General features: G+C 41.8%; 1 protein-coding gene across 2 annotated transcripts in view; it reads right to left on the bottom strand.

The window, feature by feature from the left end:
- GPC6 (glypican 6) overlaps nt 1-7,263 on the bottom strand; it is a 1,099,176-nt gene extending 1,091,913 nt beyond the window's left edge. For both annotated transcript variants that reach the window (XM_059378364.1, XM_059378365.1), the window contains exon 1: nt 6,473-7,263. In XM_059378364.1, coding sequence (XP_059234347.1) covers nt 6,473-6,632 — 160 coding nt within the window. In that variant the 5' untranslated portion in view covers nt 6,633-7,263. The remainder of the gene's footprint in view (nt 1-6,472) is intronic.
- Nucleotides 7,264-14,248: the final 6,985 nt, after the last annotated feature.

The raw sequence follows: 14,248 nt of genomic DNA, 5'->3' as shown, positions 1-14,248 counted from the left end.
TTGGGAGTTCTTTTTAGGTCTCTGATTCATCCCATAAATGACTAACAAGCCTTATGCAGTTTTGCAGGATACACAAGAGACAGGCTTTAAATGGTTAAAAGTGTATTTTCTACGGGCTATGTTTAAAACAACCGGTTGTGTAAACACTTGAGTTTAGCGCCACAGGTTCAAGAGCGAAGGGTCCACACTTGCAGTGAATAGGTCACCTGCCTTGGGCCACAATGCATGGGCTATCTTTGGACAGTGTTATGAACCTGGCCCGCAGGCTCTCCCATACTCCTGTAGGCTTTCCATCCACTGCTATTTTACCCAGGTTCTAAAAGTCCTCTCATACTTTCAGGGTCTTCTAACCACATAGGTACTAACTATGCTCTCATGCTCCAGAGCCCACCATGGTCCATTGCTCTTCCTCAAGGAACCATTCCCAGATGCTGTGATTAGATCAGATGCTCTGTTCAATGCTTTCATGGAGTCAGGTACCTCATGCTTGCCTCAATCTCAGCCATTCCTTGCGAATGATGCCCTTCATCTCTACTTCCCTGCTAGGACTAAAATCCACTGAGGCGCTGTACACTGCACCTAGCAAAGTAAATTACACATAGAAGGTATATAAGAAATATTTTTTGGATGAATGAAAAAAAAAAACCACCTAAAGGAAGTAGAGAATGAGTTATAAAAATAAATCAGTAACTGGATAATATCTAAACATGGAATCAAATTCCTATTTTTCTTTGGCACATTCGTTTGAAAAATATTTTTCATTCAAGGTTATTAAAAAACTCTTCAATACTTCCATTCAGGATTATTAGAATTTTTTAAACCTTTGCCTAAGACTCACTGCTATGAAACCTTTTATTTACAAATATGGCATCCCAGGGAGACAATTATACTTTTAAACAGGATCATGCAAATAACTTAAAACTGAATAATTTTGAAGAAGCTTATGAAACTAAGTAGAATTACGTGCCAGGTAAAGAATTTAATAGATCAGAATCTGGTCTGCAAAGAGATATATGCACCAAATTTTAAAAAATATTCAGTATTCTGTTTAAACTGTCACTACCATTGGCCTTGCTAGAAGTCTTTTGAAAGATGTGAATTGGAGGGGGGGACGGTAAAAAATAATCTTAAATATGTTACTTTGGTAGACCTAAAATATAAGATTAAGCTAATAAACGATTTTATCAGCAATTCCCTCACAACAATTTCTATCCTAAACTCATAGGTCTATACAAATCTAGTGACTAAATCGTAGGTCGTTTGGTTTAAAAGGACTCAATAATTTTGTATTTTGTAAGTGTTCATAAAACTTACCCATAATTATAAGAGAACATTAGTCAGGCTCTTACATAAATTATGATACAATGTTGATACTATAATACTTAAAGGACATAATGCTGTATATTTTAAATCACGTTTGATAGCAGCCTACATTTCTACTCACCAGCAATTACCATGTGGTACAGTTAAAAGAGGTGAGTTTTATGTCAAAAAGTGTATCATTCAACTCAAATGAACTCTTGTTCTCAATGATGACATACTATCCGCTAATTAAATCAGCTAAGATAGCTCTGTTTGCAAGGATCATTTTAAAATTAATTCCCAAATCAAGAGTATAACAAGTGGCACTCCTAATCGCCCAGATTTTAGATTGCTCTGATACCTGGAATGGATAGAATTCTTTTAGAAATCTAGTGACTCGACAAATTATTTTAAAACATTGAAGTTTTGCCAACTCATTTATACCTCTCCCTCTGTTCTTAGAAAGGATTTTAAAGACATCAGCTAACTGAGGAGAGGGCAAAGAAATCAGAAACCTACGAAGCAGACAGTTAAATGTAAATTATAATTTATTTCAAAGTAGGGTATTTAACATGTCCATAAAAGAGTAAAGTTTACCCTACAAAGTTTTTCTGTTTACGTTAATGTGACGATTGAAAAAAAAGTTGTGTTAATGGCAAATTAAATAAGTTAGTTTGCTGGGGAAACAGAGGGAGGACAGTTTCCCTGGCAAACCCACCAAAGTAAGGAAAAGACTGTTGCACAAAGATCAGGCAAAATGAAGCATTACTGAAATTTGAAAGCAATAAGGAAGGACTGACAAAAGTCACTAGTATATCAGCAGAGTATAAGAGAATATTTTGTAATTTGATTTTGGGATAGATTTTTAGAATCATTGACATACTCTAAATTCATATCCACGAGATGGGAAAGAATTTAATGCTGTAATATCCACCTGTAGCCCGAGCTCTCAAAACACCTGAGACATAGAGACAAATACTAAGAAAACAATTACATTTTTTCCTAATCTATGAAAATAAACTTCCTTCCTCCCTCTACCCTTATGGTAACTTCCTATAACTTCCTATAGCTTTGTTGCACTAACCCATGGTAACTTCCTATAGCAAGCTTTGTTGCACTAACCCATTATTCGTGTAGGCCTAGTATACTGAAAAATACGAATACATATTCTTTAGTTTCCATCTTTTATAAAGCTACAGAGATACAATTTTTAAAAATCAGGAAAACACATCAATCGATGAACAATTTAGTGATGGTAGCATGGCTGGTTCCTGAGAACACAAATTTCAAATTCAAAGTGATTTTGAAAAAATTGTAGATGTTGCAAGTAGATAGAAAAATATTCAGCACAAACTGTGAGGGAATACATATGGTGATTGATAATACCAGGTTATGTACCTAGTAGATGAAAAAAGAATTGATTTTGCAGGCATTCATTCAACAAATACAGAATGGCAGGGGGCAGGATTAAGTCTAGAACTCAGGTACCTGGAGTCAGAATGCCTGATTTGGAATTCTAGCTTCACCACTTCCTTGCTGAGTCATCCCTGGGCAAGTTAATCATTCCAGCCCCTCTGCTGCTCAGTTTTTTCATCTATAAAATGGGGATTATGATGATATCTACAAAATTATTAAAAGGCATCAATAAGACAATGTCTAATGTTTTAGAAGGAGGTAATGTTTTTAAGCAGGTGCTGACACGTAGTAATTTGCAAATAAGGGATTGTTAACTACAGCTGCATTAGATAACTGATGAAAAAAGTGGGCATGGAGGCCAATAAGTCACCATTAGTCAGCTACAAGGAGTTATAATTAATCACTCCAAGAAAGCTCAAGGTGTAGAGGCTCAGTAAGCATAAAACAGCACTCTCTGAATTGCCTAGTCTTTCAAGCAGATACTCTTTTCAGTTGTTGAGTTCTCTTATAAGTTTAGAGCCATCAAGATGAGTTGGGTTGGAAAACGAGATAATATCATGGATGCTCAAAGACAAGACTAGAATGTTTCATACCTACCTTTGATCAAAATAACATTTCTAACAGAGAACTTGATGATCCACTGCTCAGTATCTTCCCAGAAGACAGAACAGAAGAAAATAAGCAAGCAAACTGGGAAGGCTTTGGCCTAGTTATCTGGAAACATTTCGATACCACAAGAATTACTAAGTACTAGAATGGATGGCTGAGAGGGACTCATGGGTCTTCTCCTTTGGAGGTCCCTCAAACAAGGACGGATCGTCTATCTGATCTGCCTGGGATGGCTTAAGATCAGGACTGAGTGAAGATTAATGGCGCAACCTGCCCCTTAAAGGCCTCCCAAGCACTCTCTGAGAGTGTAGCTTTATATATTACCCATCACAGCCCCTCATCTATTGAGTTTGAAGAACTCCCTTTTATCCTAGAATAGAAAAGGCCAACACTATTTCACAATTGTGAGTTCTGAGTAAAACTTTAATAATGTCATGATGAAACATAATGTCCTTATTACTTCTCAGTTATTTTACCAGGCAAGCTACCTGCAAATATCTTTCAATTAGAAACAGCCAGCATGAATCTAAATTATGAACAGCAGTTCCTTTAAATTCCTGTTCCCTGGCAGAAAAATGGCATATGCCATTTTTCAAGCAAACCATTAAAAATCCAAACAACACAAAGATGAAAAGGGAGTTTAAAGAAAGGATAACCACCATATACTAGATAATGAAATGCAAATAGTGTCAGGAACTAGCGAAGAGCAAAAGAGTGTTTTCATTTAATAATAGGACAGATTTCCTAAGTAATTATTCCAACAATGTGCAGCATTGAGTAGTTCACTTTAAAAAAATGCATATATATAGGAAGGTGTGTGTGTATACATATATATATGTATTTAGTATACAATTATCTTTTACTTCATTTGCTTCCCTATCAGATGTGCATCTGACCCCACAATGACCTGTATCTTGATCATTTCCACCAGCATCAAAGCACACCAGGGTTAAGACAAAGTCAACAGCGCCCTTACTCCTAGAAAGTGACTTAAACAAAAGCCCACGTTTTAGAACTTAACAGCTAATTAGTGAACACTGTAATTGTCAAAGGTGTAGTGGAAAGGGGGGGGGGGGGAGATGGACCCTGTAGTTAAAAACCAAATAAAGGATTTATTTTAACCACTGGAAATGTTTTCAGTAAAGTAAAAGGTGAGTACAGAAACTATTTACACTGAAAGCTTTATTTTGATATTAAGGAGATTTGCATCAAGCTAAAGATGAAGTGTAGCATCCTGGAGGTCCCATAATCCACTAAAGAGTACTGAAGCAATTTAAAAATACTTAACTATTTTCTTCTCTGAGATATCATATCTGAAATCATGCTGGGAAATATCTGTGCTTAAAAGATACAATTTGAAAGAGCCCAGATTAGAGGAGAAAAAGTTCCTAGAAGAAGTGAGCCATACTATAAAACCTTTTAAAAGTTGAATTCCCTGAGATTTGGGGAGGAGAAAAAAGCAAAGCTGATCCTTATCAATTAATTAAAAAGAATGAAATAACAGTAGACAAAGGGGAAGGAGAGTTAAGAAACTTAAGGAGCTGTGGGGGCAGTAGCTCTCTATTCACTGATTAACAAATTAAGGAGTTCTGGAAAAGGGAGAAGAAGTGACAGGGGTAGAAAAGTGGTCTTATAATTCACCACAGGTTCCGCCTCCGACTCACTAAAGACCGGCTACGTCTGGCTCAGAATTGGAAAAAGGCTCCCTGTATATCATGCTCGGCGGGGTGACCGTGTGTATGGGCTTTTATTTATTTATTTATTTACTTCCAGTGCCTAAATTTCTATAAATGTGTTCATTTCGGTATAAGCAAAAACCTGCACTTGTGGAGTTTGTAGCTCAACCGTAATAAAACAGCGATTGCATTACATATCGAAACTGTGATGTTTTAAGATACAGCTGCAAAAAGATTTCACTCGGCGGCCAGCTCTTTGGCAAAATGCAGAGAGGCTGGTGGAAATGCAGCGTTTTGATTTGACCATCGGAGGTCACCGAGGACTCCAACGGCCGGGTTTGAGCAGCCCGCGCCCTCGCAGCATCTCCCGGCCTCCCGGTGCCTCGCTCAGCAGTGCTCGCTCGCAGCCACAGGATTATCTCTCCCGACACGTTCCATTCACAGAGCCCCAGAGAAGCTCCCCGTCGGTTGGAGCGAAGAGCCGGAAAACGCGCACCCGGGCTGCTGCGCAAGTTGCCGGAGACCCAGGGCTACCCACACGCCGGCGCCAAGAAAGGGGGTGGGCGCTCTCGAGCTCTCGGGGCCCCGGAATGCTAGCGGCCCGGCACGCGGGGTCCGGGGACTCCGGGACAAACCCAGCCGTGAGCCACCCGCTTCTGTCGGCGCAGCTTCTGAGCGCAGGCGGGCGGGCGAGATCGCGCTCAGGTCCGGGCTCCGCGCCGGCGGCCGGGGGATGTCCCCCGACCCGCGAGTGACCAACCGCAATCGGGGAAGCACTGAGGGCCCGTAACGCGCAAGTCCGCCCCAAGCCCGAAACTGGCAGCCGGTGAACTCCCCAAACCAGCCCAGAACTCCCGACGTCCGGAGGCCGGGTCCCCCACCCCACCCCCAAGGTGGGGGTCCCCCCCGGCCCGGGCGCCGGGCGCTCTGCCTCCCGGAAAGACTCGGAGAGCGGAGCGGAGCGGAGCGAGCGGCGAGGGGAGCCCTCCGCGTCTCTCCACCGCCCCCGCCGGCGCGAGGGCGGGAGTGGGGAAGGCGCCACTCAGACTGTGGCGCTGGGCAAACTGCGGCCGCAGTTCTTCCAAGTTTGCCTGAGCCGGAGGCGCGGGGTGGGCGCCCCGCTGGGCGACCTGCCCTCGCGCCGAGGCCGCCCCCCGGGGGTCCCGAGCTCCCCGGCCCGCCCGGCCCGAGCCCACCGCGAAGGGCGCGCACGGGCGCCGGAGCGGAGGGAGGGCGGGCGGGAGGGAAGGAGGGCGCTCCCGCGTGTGCACACAATGAGGCAGCGGAGACGCACACCTTCCCCGCGGGAGCAGCCGCCCGAGCATCCGCCGGCGTCCGGGAGAGCCAGCCCTGGCAGAAAGTGAACACCAACAACTCAGCAACAGGGGGGCGAAGGGGGGCGCCCGGCCGCCTGGGGGGCGTGCGGCCGCCGAGGGCTGCAGCCAGCCGGGCCGCGCGCCCGCGCTTACCTGCGATCTCCTGGTAGGGGATGTCCGCCAGGCTGAATCCCTTGGCACCGTACGCCTGGCGGACCTCGCCGCAGCTCCGAGCCTTCACCTCCGCGCCGGCCGGGAGGGACAGCAGCAGCCCGGAGAGGGAAAGAATCACAGCCCCGATCCAAGAAGGCATGGTGCAGCGTGCAAATCCAGCTCGGTAAACCCCAGGGCCCGTGTGCTCTTCCCCTTGCCCCTCGAGCCGAAAGCCCGCCAGAGCCCGCGGCGCGCTCCTTGCCGCTGCCCAGCGTCACCCCCTTCTGCCAGCCGAGGGGACGAGCAGCGCAGCCCTCTGGACTGCGCTCAGCAAACTTTTATAAGCCAGATGGAGGATGGCAAGCCAACCAGGGCTGGCTGGGAAAGCAGCCGCCTCGCTTCCCCCAGTCCCCCAGTCCCCCAGACCGGGAGCGGTGCAATAAAAACGAGCGAGCGGAGGCAAAGAAATGTTTAAAAAGCCACCATGGGGGTTCAGGGCTGCGATCCGACTTCCGAGCCGCAGAATCGTAGAGCGCTGCGAGCTCGGCTCGCCCGGGTGTGCGGCGAAGGTGGGGACGCGCGCCGGCTCTCCCGGAGAGGGAGGTGGACGGGCGAGCGCGAGGGTGTGTGCGCGCGTGTGTGTCGGGGCGAGCGCGGGGTCTTGGGGGCGCGTGTGCGTGGAGGTATGTGTTGGGGATAAACGGGATCCAGGGGAAACCTCGGCTTCGCACAGGCTGAGGGAGCCTGTGAGAGTCCTCCTGAAATAGGAAGAGAGAAATCCCGGAGACAGACCCTGGAGGCTAGAGGGAAGGAGAAAGGAGGGGAGAGAAACGTGCTACACTGAGCACGGCCGAAATTCAGAGGCAGAGTCGAAGGCAAATCCTGGACTGGATCTCTCGCGACTCGGTGGAAGAAGAAGGGAAGAAAGGAAGCGGTTCTGCTTTCTCACTCCCTTCACATCCTCCAGACCGATCCGACACGTTCCCTTTAATGACTCAAGTAAGTAATCTAGAAAGGCAGAGCCTTTGAAGTTAGTAACACGTGTGGTATGAGACTATGCTTTTGTGGACCTGAAGGACCAAGCAATTCCAATTGTTGCTCTAAATAGGGGCAACAATTTGTGACCTACTGAAACACAAAGCCCGCGTAGAAATAAGCATGTGGGGAACCCCTGACTTTCAGAGGACAGTCATCGCTGTAATGAATGGTCTCATTTCTGTTTGGCTTTGTTTTTTTGTTTGTTTGTTTGTTTTGTTTTGTTTTTTCGAAAGACAGTTTGTGCACGCGGGCACCAGTCTTTTTTTACTATATTTTTTAATTTTTGGTTTGAGACTCATAAATTTCACCCTTTTTAACTTCAAATATTACATAATCTTGTATCAGAAATCCTTAAGCTTAAATTTCTAGTGGGTGGAGGAACAGGAAAGCTAAGGAGAAGAAACACAACAAGGAAGCGATGGGAAAATGAGAGACCAGGTGTCATGGGGTGCATGAAGGAAGATACTGGAGAGGAGAGTGACTTTCCTTGGCTCTCCACAGTCTCACCCTGGGCTTAACATTCCCTTCGAAGCTAACAGAATTCTCAGCTGGGGAATCTATTCACTTTCTTCCCATCTTACACTCCAGTTTTGTGAAATGGAATAAAAATGACAATTCAGGGTAGACTAACCTCTTCTTGACTTTCTTATGCTAATGAACTCCAAGCAGAAACTGGTGTGCAGACCCAAAGCTTCTGCAACTACTAAGATAGTTAAATCAAAAAAAAAAAAAAAAAGGAAGGAGAAGAAAACACTGCTTACTCAATCTGCGGTCAAATGTGTTTAGGCTGCCTCATTACTCAAAAATTACTATAGGGTAATATCCAGTTGTATGGGGTTCCCGTATAAAGCCACACATGCTGATGTTTTTCTGATGATGGCTGTTAATGACCAGAATGACTCATGAAATTTAAGTCATTCTGTTTGTTATCATCACAACATGTTAGGTACATCTTCTGTCTCTTTTGATCAATTCTTCCCCTCTTACTCCACTGAAAAGAGGCCCAAGTATAAGATCCAAACTCGTTAACCCATGGAAATGCTTAAAAACATAAAGCTGACTTGCTTACAAACTGACTTTCTCTTCTTCAAAACTCCATAGCTAAACATTTCTTTCTAAAAACAGTCACATACACATTTTTCTCTCCAAATTTTCACACAGTTTTTATCTTCATGATATCGTGCTGTCTGACCTTAAGTGACTGAACTCGTTTTCCTCAAAGTCTGAAATCACGATGAGAACATAATCTATTCTTTGTGGGAAAAGAATAAGATGGGTATGATTAGAAATTGCTGTAACAAAGTCATTATTTCTATGATATTTGACACGACTTCATTTAAACTTCTGTTTCTGTCATCGCCGAGTGATAGGCATTGATCACTCCTGAGGAGGGGATAAATACACCCCTAACCTACCCTATCATCTCCTACTGGGACTGGTTTTACTTGACCCTGACCCTAGCAGTATATAGTAGATAATGCAATAAAAAGGATGTTGGAGGTAAAGGAAGAATGGGTAAAAACATAGTATAAGTGGTTTAAATTATTTAAAAATCAATGAATCATTAAGTATTTAATGAGCATTCAATGCAACTATACAGAACTAGGTTATTGTACGTAGTTCCTACACTTATAAAATGACCTTGACAGTTATGGCAAGGCTAGGATATGGAAAGAATTATAACTTAATCAAGCATAAATAAAGTACTTTAATGCCTTCAGGAGGGTGAAACAATGCAGAGCAGGTCCGTGAGCTCCACTCTGACCAAAGAATTAAGTAACTTACCTTACTGATCCTCTCAACCCCTATTTGGCCCACTTGTTGGGAAATTCAGCACTGTTTGAAATGGTGTAAGAGGGGCAAAGTCAAACTCTCCAGCTAAGGGCAGTAGCACAGCCTACATGAGGTATCGGAAGGAGCACCAAACGACATGCAAGTTCATAGAAGAGACTAGAAAGAAGAGAGCTCATATTAAGGAGACATCATTCAGTTTAGATAGAAAAAAAGGTTTAGCCAAAGTACTCAAACTCTAGCAGTCATGTTTATATTGTACGTAATAGGAAAAAAAAGTTAGGACATTGAAGAAAAATAAACCAGAGGAAAGAAGCACATGGAAGCAAGAGAAAAGTTAAGAAAGAGAAACACATAGAGTTCTGCTATCATGGTCAAGGTTTCAGGAGATTGCTACCAGGGGAGGAGGATAGTGAGTAGAAAGAAGGTGAAGGTAAATTTTGCAGAAAAGATTTGCAGGATTTGGGGCGCCTGGGTGGCTCAGTGGGTTAAGCCGCTGCCTTCGGCTCAGGTCATGATCTCAGGGTCCTGGGATCGAGTCCCACATTGGGCTCTCTGCTCAGCAGGGAGCCTGCTTCCTTCTCTCTCTCTCTGTCTGCCTCTCAGTGTACTTGTAATTTCTCTCTGTCAAAAAAAAAAAAAAAATCTTTAAAAAAAAAAAAAAAAAAAAGATTTGCAGGATTTGGTCTTTGGTTCAAGACACACACACACACAAAGACACACACACACACACACATACAGAATAATTATGAAGACTTATTTTAAAAATGTGAGTCTCACTGGAGAAATATGAAACATTTATTAGGACAGTGAGATTCTCGTGTATACACCATTTTTACATCCTAGTTGTTTTTCAAAACCCCTTCTGGGCATAAGATGAATGGAATCTCAGAGAATTTGAGTTGCAGAGGGAAAAAGACTCAGTCTTAAGGAGCAGCCATAGTTAATAGGCAAACAGAACAGCCCATGATCTACTTCATGGTCAAGGTCTTTCTTCCTACCCTAAGTCTGATTTTATCTGGGGGCATTGTGCCAGGGCATTTCACCAAGGGGTGAATCACGTTTGGCCTGAGCACGGAGGTCTATTAACCAGTGCAAGAGTGGGGCTACGATCCATTTCTGGCCTATGAGAGGTAAGGAAATTTCTGGTGGACGTTATTTTTCCTGGTCAAAGGCAAGAACTATAGAAGCAGAAAGGTCTTTTTATCTCAACCTCCTGCCTTCTTAGAGCTAATTAAACGTGTGGTGGCTAGGAGACAAGACACTCCTCACAGGCAAAGAACAAAGGATGGAAAGAACCTAGATTTTTGACTTCCTGTTTGACCCACCAAACCAACCCTTGGACCCTGGCCTTTGAACTTCCTGTTAAATAATTCACAAATATCTTTGTCTTGTTGTTTCTGTCACTGTCAGGTGGTTATTCTGCTATTTACAAATGAAAGCAATAGACCTGTATAGAGCAAACTAAAGGGAGAAGGAGAGAAGCAAAGGCAAGAGATGGGGTTAGTTGTAAATGTAAGAAGAGAAGAAAATTAGGTAGTGCTATGGCATCTGAGTTAGGGGTTTTCGATGATAAAGTGAATCACAGTAGACCTCAAGAGCAGGGAAGGCAGAGAAAATGGTCCTTGGATAATGATGAAGAGACTTCCTGGAAACTTCAACAGAAACATTTTAATAAAATAGTGGAGCGGAGGCCAGACCACATGGAATTATATATGAAGTGGATGGATAGAATATGGAAAAATTAAGGTATAACTAATGACACTGGGGTAGCTCCATGTGGAGGAGGGAAAAGGGTAGTCAGGAAATGCTTTCCAGAAGAAGCTTCTAATACTACAAGGAAGGATAAGGGACTAGACCTAGAAAGAGATTGAAAGTCACTATGTCATTATTTGTTATGTTGATTTTAAACCGTTCTCTTTTTAATCTGCCATCTGTAAGTTTGCTTACAGAAGAAATGTAAGTTCTTTTTTGTGATGAGAGACATTATTTTAAAATAAGTATGTCACACTTTCACCAAATGCAACTAACATTTGTGGTCATGTTATATAAAATAAAGGGGTCTTACCGTTATCTCGTGGATGTAAAACAAATGACTGTTAACACTTTTCCCAGTAAGATAGCAACCTTGTGCTATGAAAGTTTTCATTGTTAGTTTTTCAAAGAGTTGAATTTAAAAAAAAAAGACACAATTACAGAATTTGCTATTCTTTTGTTCAGTTATACCAATGCATGAATGAGGAACAGCATGAATTTTAAGGTGTTTTTTTTCCCCCCTTTGTGTATTTAGATCAAGCAGGACAAATAAGTTCAAATGAAATCTCATGAAAACAAGAGAATGGTTTTCAAGTGTCTATTCCACATCTTAGCTTGGCACAAATCAAAATCACTTAGTTAACCTGCCTCTTGAAAAACAGAGCCTATAATGAAAAAGCTGTCAGAAATTTAACAACAGTAGCTCTGCCTGGTGCCTGGATGATGGGAAGGTTGCAGAGTTACAGGGAAAGAAAAGGTAAACTTGGGTGAATAACGACAAAAATGGTGGTGAAAATAATGTTTTATTTTTCTTACCAAGGTTTATACCTAACCAAAATGTAATGGTCTGTTTAACATTTATTGAGCCTTAAGAGTATACCTAGTATTAATATAAAGCAATTAAAATTATATCTTTAGGGCAACTGAGGACCGCTGAGTTATTAATGATCTCTTGGGGAAATCCAAACACCAAAACCAGAGGGACAACAGATTCTTCTTATCTTCCAATATTCTTCTAATGTAAAGCTAGAGCTATTTGGCTTCAGTGGAGGGAATTGTGTGATCTGTTTAATCAGATTTTTCCCTAATAGTGATGTCAGAGATAAACCAAGAGAACTCAAAGGGCTCTAATTGTTTAATTATACGTAGTTTCTGTATATGCTGGAAGATTCATATATTCTTAAGCACTACCCATCTTTACTTGAAATATTCCTGACAATCATGAAATCTATAAACAGAAAATATATTAAGGCATTATGATGATTTAAAATGCTATTTTTAATTTTTTATATTATTCATAATCGAAGAATCTACTCTCCACTGATGCTAAGTGAAATTCATGCCTAGAAATACATCTTAGGTCATAAAGTACATTAAAATAATCAAGTAACAAAATATTTACTTTCAGAAATTGGTGTTAGGACCACTTTCTGCCTTGGAACAATCTCAGCAAATGTAATACTGGTTAAGCACCATTTTATACCATCATTAGAAAAGCTTATTGTGCATAAGGAAGAGAGTTTCATTTTGACTTTATGGCTCACAATATTAATAGATGCCTTCAATAATGTCATTATTTAAAGCTCACGTGTTTTTGAAGTATTTCCAAATGAGATATGTAAATGTAGAAGAGTGACACAAATGAAAATCTCATTGCAGATTAATAAACTTGCATTTTTGTAGTTCATAAAAGAAGATCATTTAACCTTGTCTTACTTGTTATAAATCCTGATATTAATGTTATGAGAGATGATTCCAGAGCTAAGCAGTAATTTGACATACCTAGATTATTGGAACCATACATCTTGGCAGTTCCTTCTCTAGTTCCTTGCTTTTGTGAAAGATGAATGGAGCTTTGCATAGTTTTCGGATCATCTGGCACCATAAACAATGACCTTCTTTTTTTTCTTTTTTTTAAGTTTTTATTTTAATTCCAATTAGTTGACACAGTATTACATTGGTTTCAGGTGTACAACATGGTAATCCAACACTTGCATTCGTCACTGGGTGGTCATCACGAGGACACTCCTTAATCCCCATCACCTGTTTCACCCAGCCCTCCAGCCTCTCACACTCTGGTAACCATGAACAACAATGACCTTCCTTAACGCAAGTGGAAGACAACACAGGATCATAGGACAGGGAAGAGCTCTTCACATGTTGCTGATCTTCATCAATAGAATACCTTAACTCTATTTATTGTAATGATTTCTCAGCTTTTAAAAGCACCAGGTTAATTAACTATTATTAATTATTCCAACATTGAAGAAGCAGTATGACAGGCTTGGTTTGGGGGGAAAAAACTGATGATAAACCCATAAAATGTTGTTGTTATTAAGTACTTTGCTACATACAGGTATCTGCTTTTTAAACTATGTCTATAGAATTTCAGCTTCAAAGGACTCTACTCTGAAGGAACAGTAAGATAATTTTCTGATTAAGCTCTTTTCTGAACTTAAAGGCTCCACAAAGAGGGCCAAAACAAAACAGAAATTACTTAGAAAAATAAGCTGCAAAATTGTTTGATTAGAATCAGAAGAGGGGCGCCTGGGTGGCTCAGTGCATTAAACCTCTACTTTCAGCTCGGGTCATGATCCCAGGGTCCTGGGATTGAATCCTACATCAGGCTCTCTGCTCAGCGGGAGCCTGCTTCCCCCTCTCTCTGCCTACTGCTCTGTCTGCATGTGATTTCTCTATTTATCAAATAAATAAATAAAATCTTAAAAAAAAATCAGAAGAAATCCAGGATCATACTGTGATGTGAAATGGCATTTAATAACAGGAGGTGATCTGAATATTCTATAATTCAATAATAAATATATTCAAAGTTTTTAATTTTAATTTATCTAATAACTTCAAAATACAATGATTAAATCGATTTAATTTTATTATAAGTTAGCATAGGTATTGGCAAGAGAAAAAAGGAAATGAAATTTTAAATGGATTCTGTTTTTTCTACTGATTCCTATAAGACAACAAAACTTCTTTGTTGAGGGTTACATCTTTTTTTTTTTTTTTAAGATTTTATTTATTTATTTGACAGACAGAGATCACGAGTAGGCAGAGAGGCAGGCAGAGAGAGAGGAGGAAGCAGGCTCCCCACTGAGCAGAGAGCCCGATGCAGGACTCGATCCCAGGACCCTGAGATCATGATCTGAGCCAAAGGCAGCGGCTTAACCCACTGAGCCACCC

The sequence above is a fragment of the Mustela nigripes genome, chromosome 15 (genome assembly GCF_022355385.1).
Source record: "Mustela nigripes isolate SB6536 chromosome 15, MUSNIG.SB6536, whole genome shotgun sequence".
NCBI lineage: Eukaryota > Metazoa > Chordata > Mammalia > Carnivora > Mustelidae > Mustela > Mustela nigripes.
The sequence above is the reverse complement of the archived record's forward strand: the minus strand, read 5'-3'. Positions and strand labels throughout refer to the sequence as shown.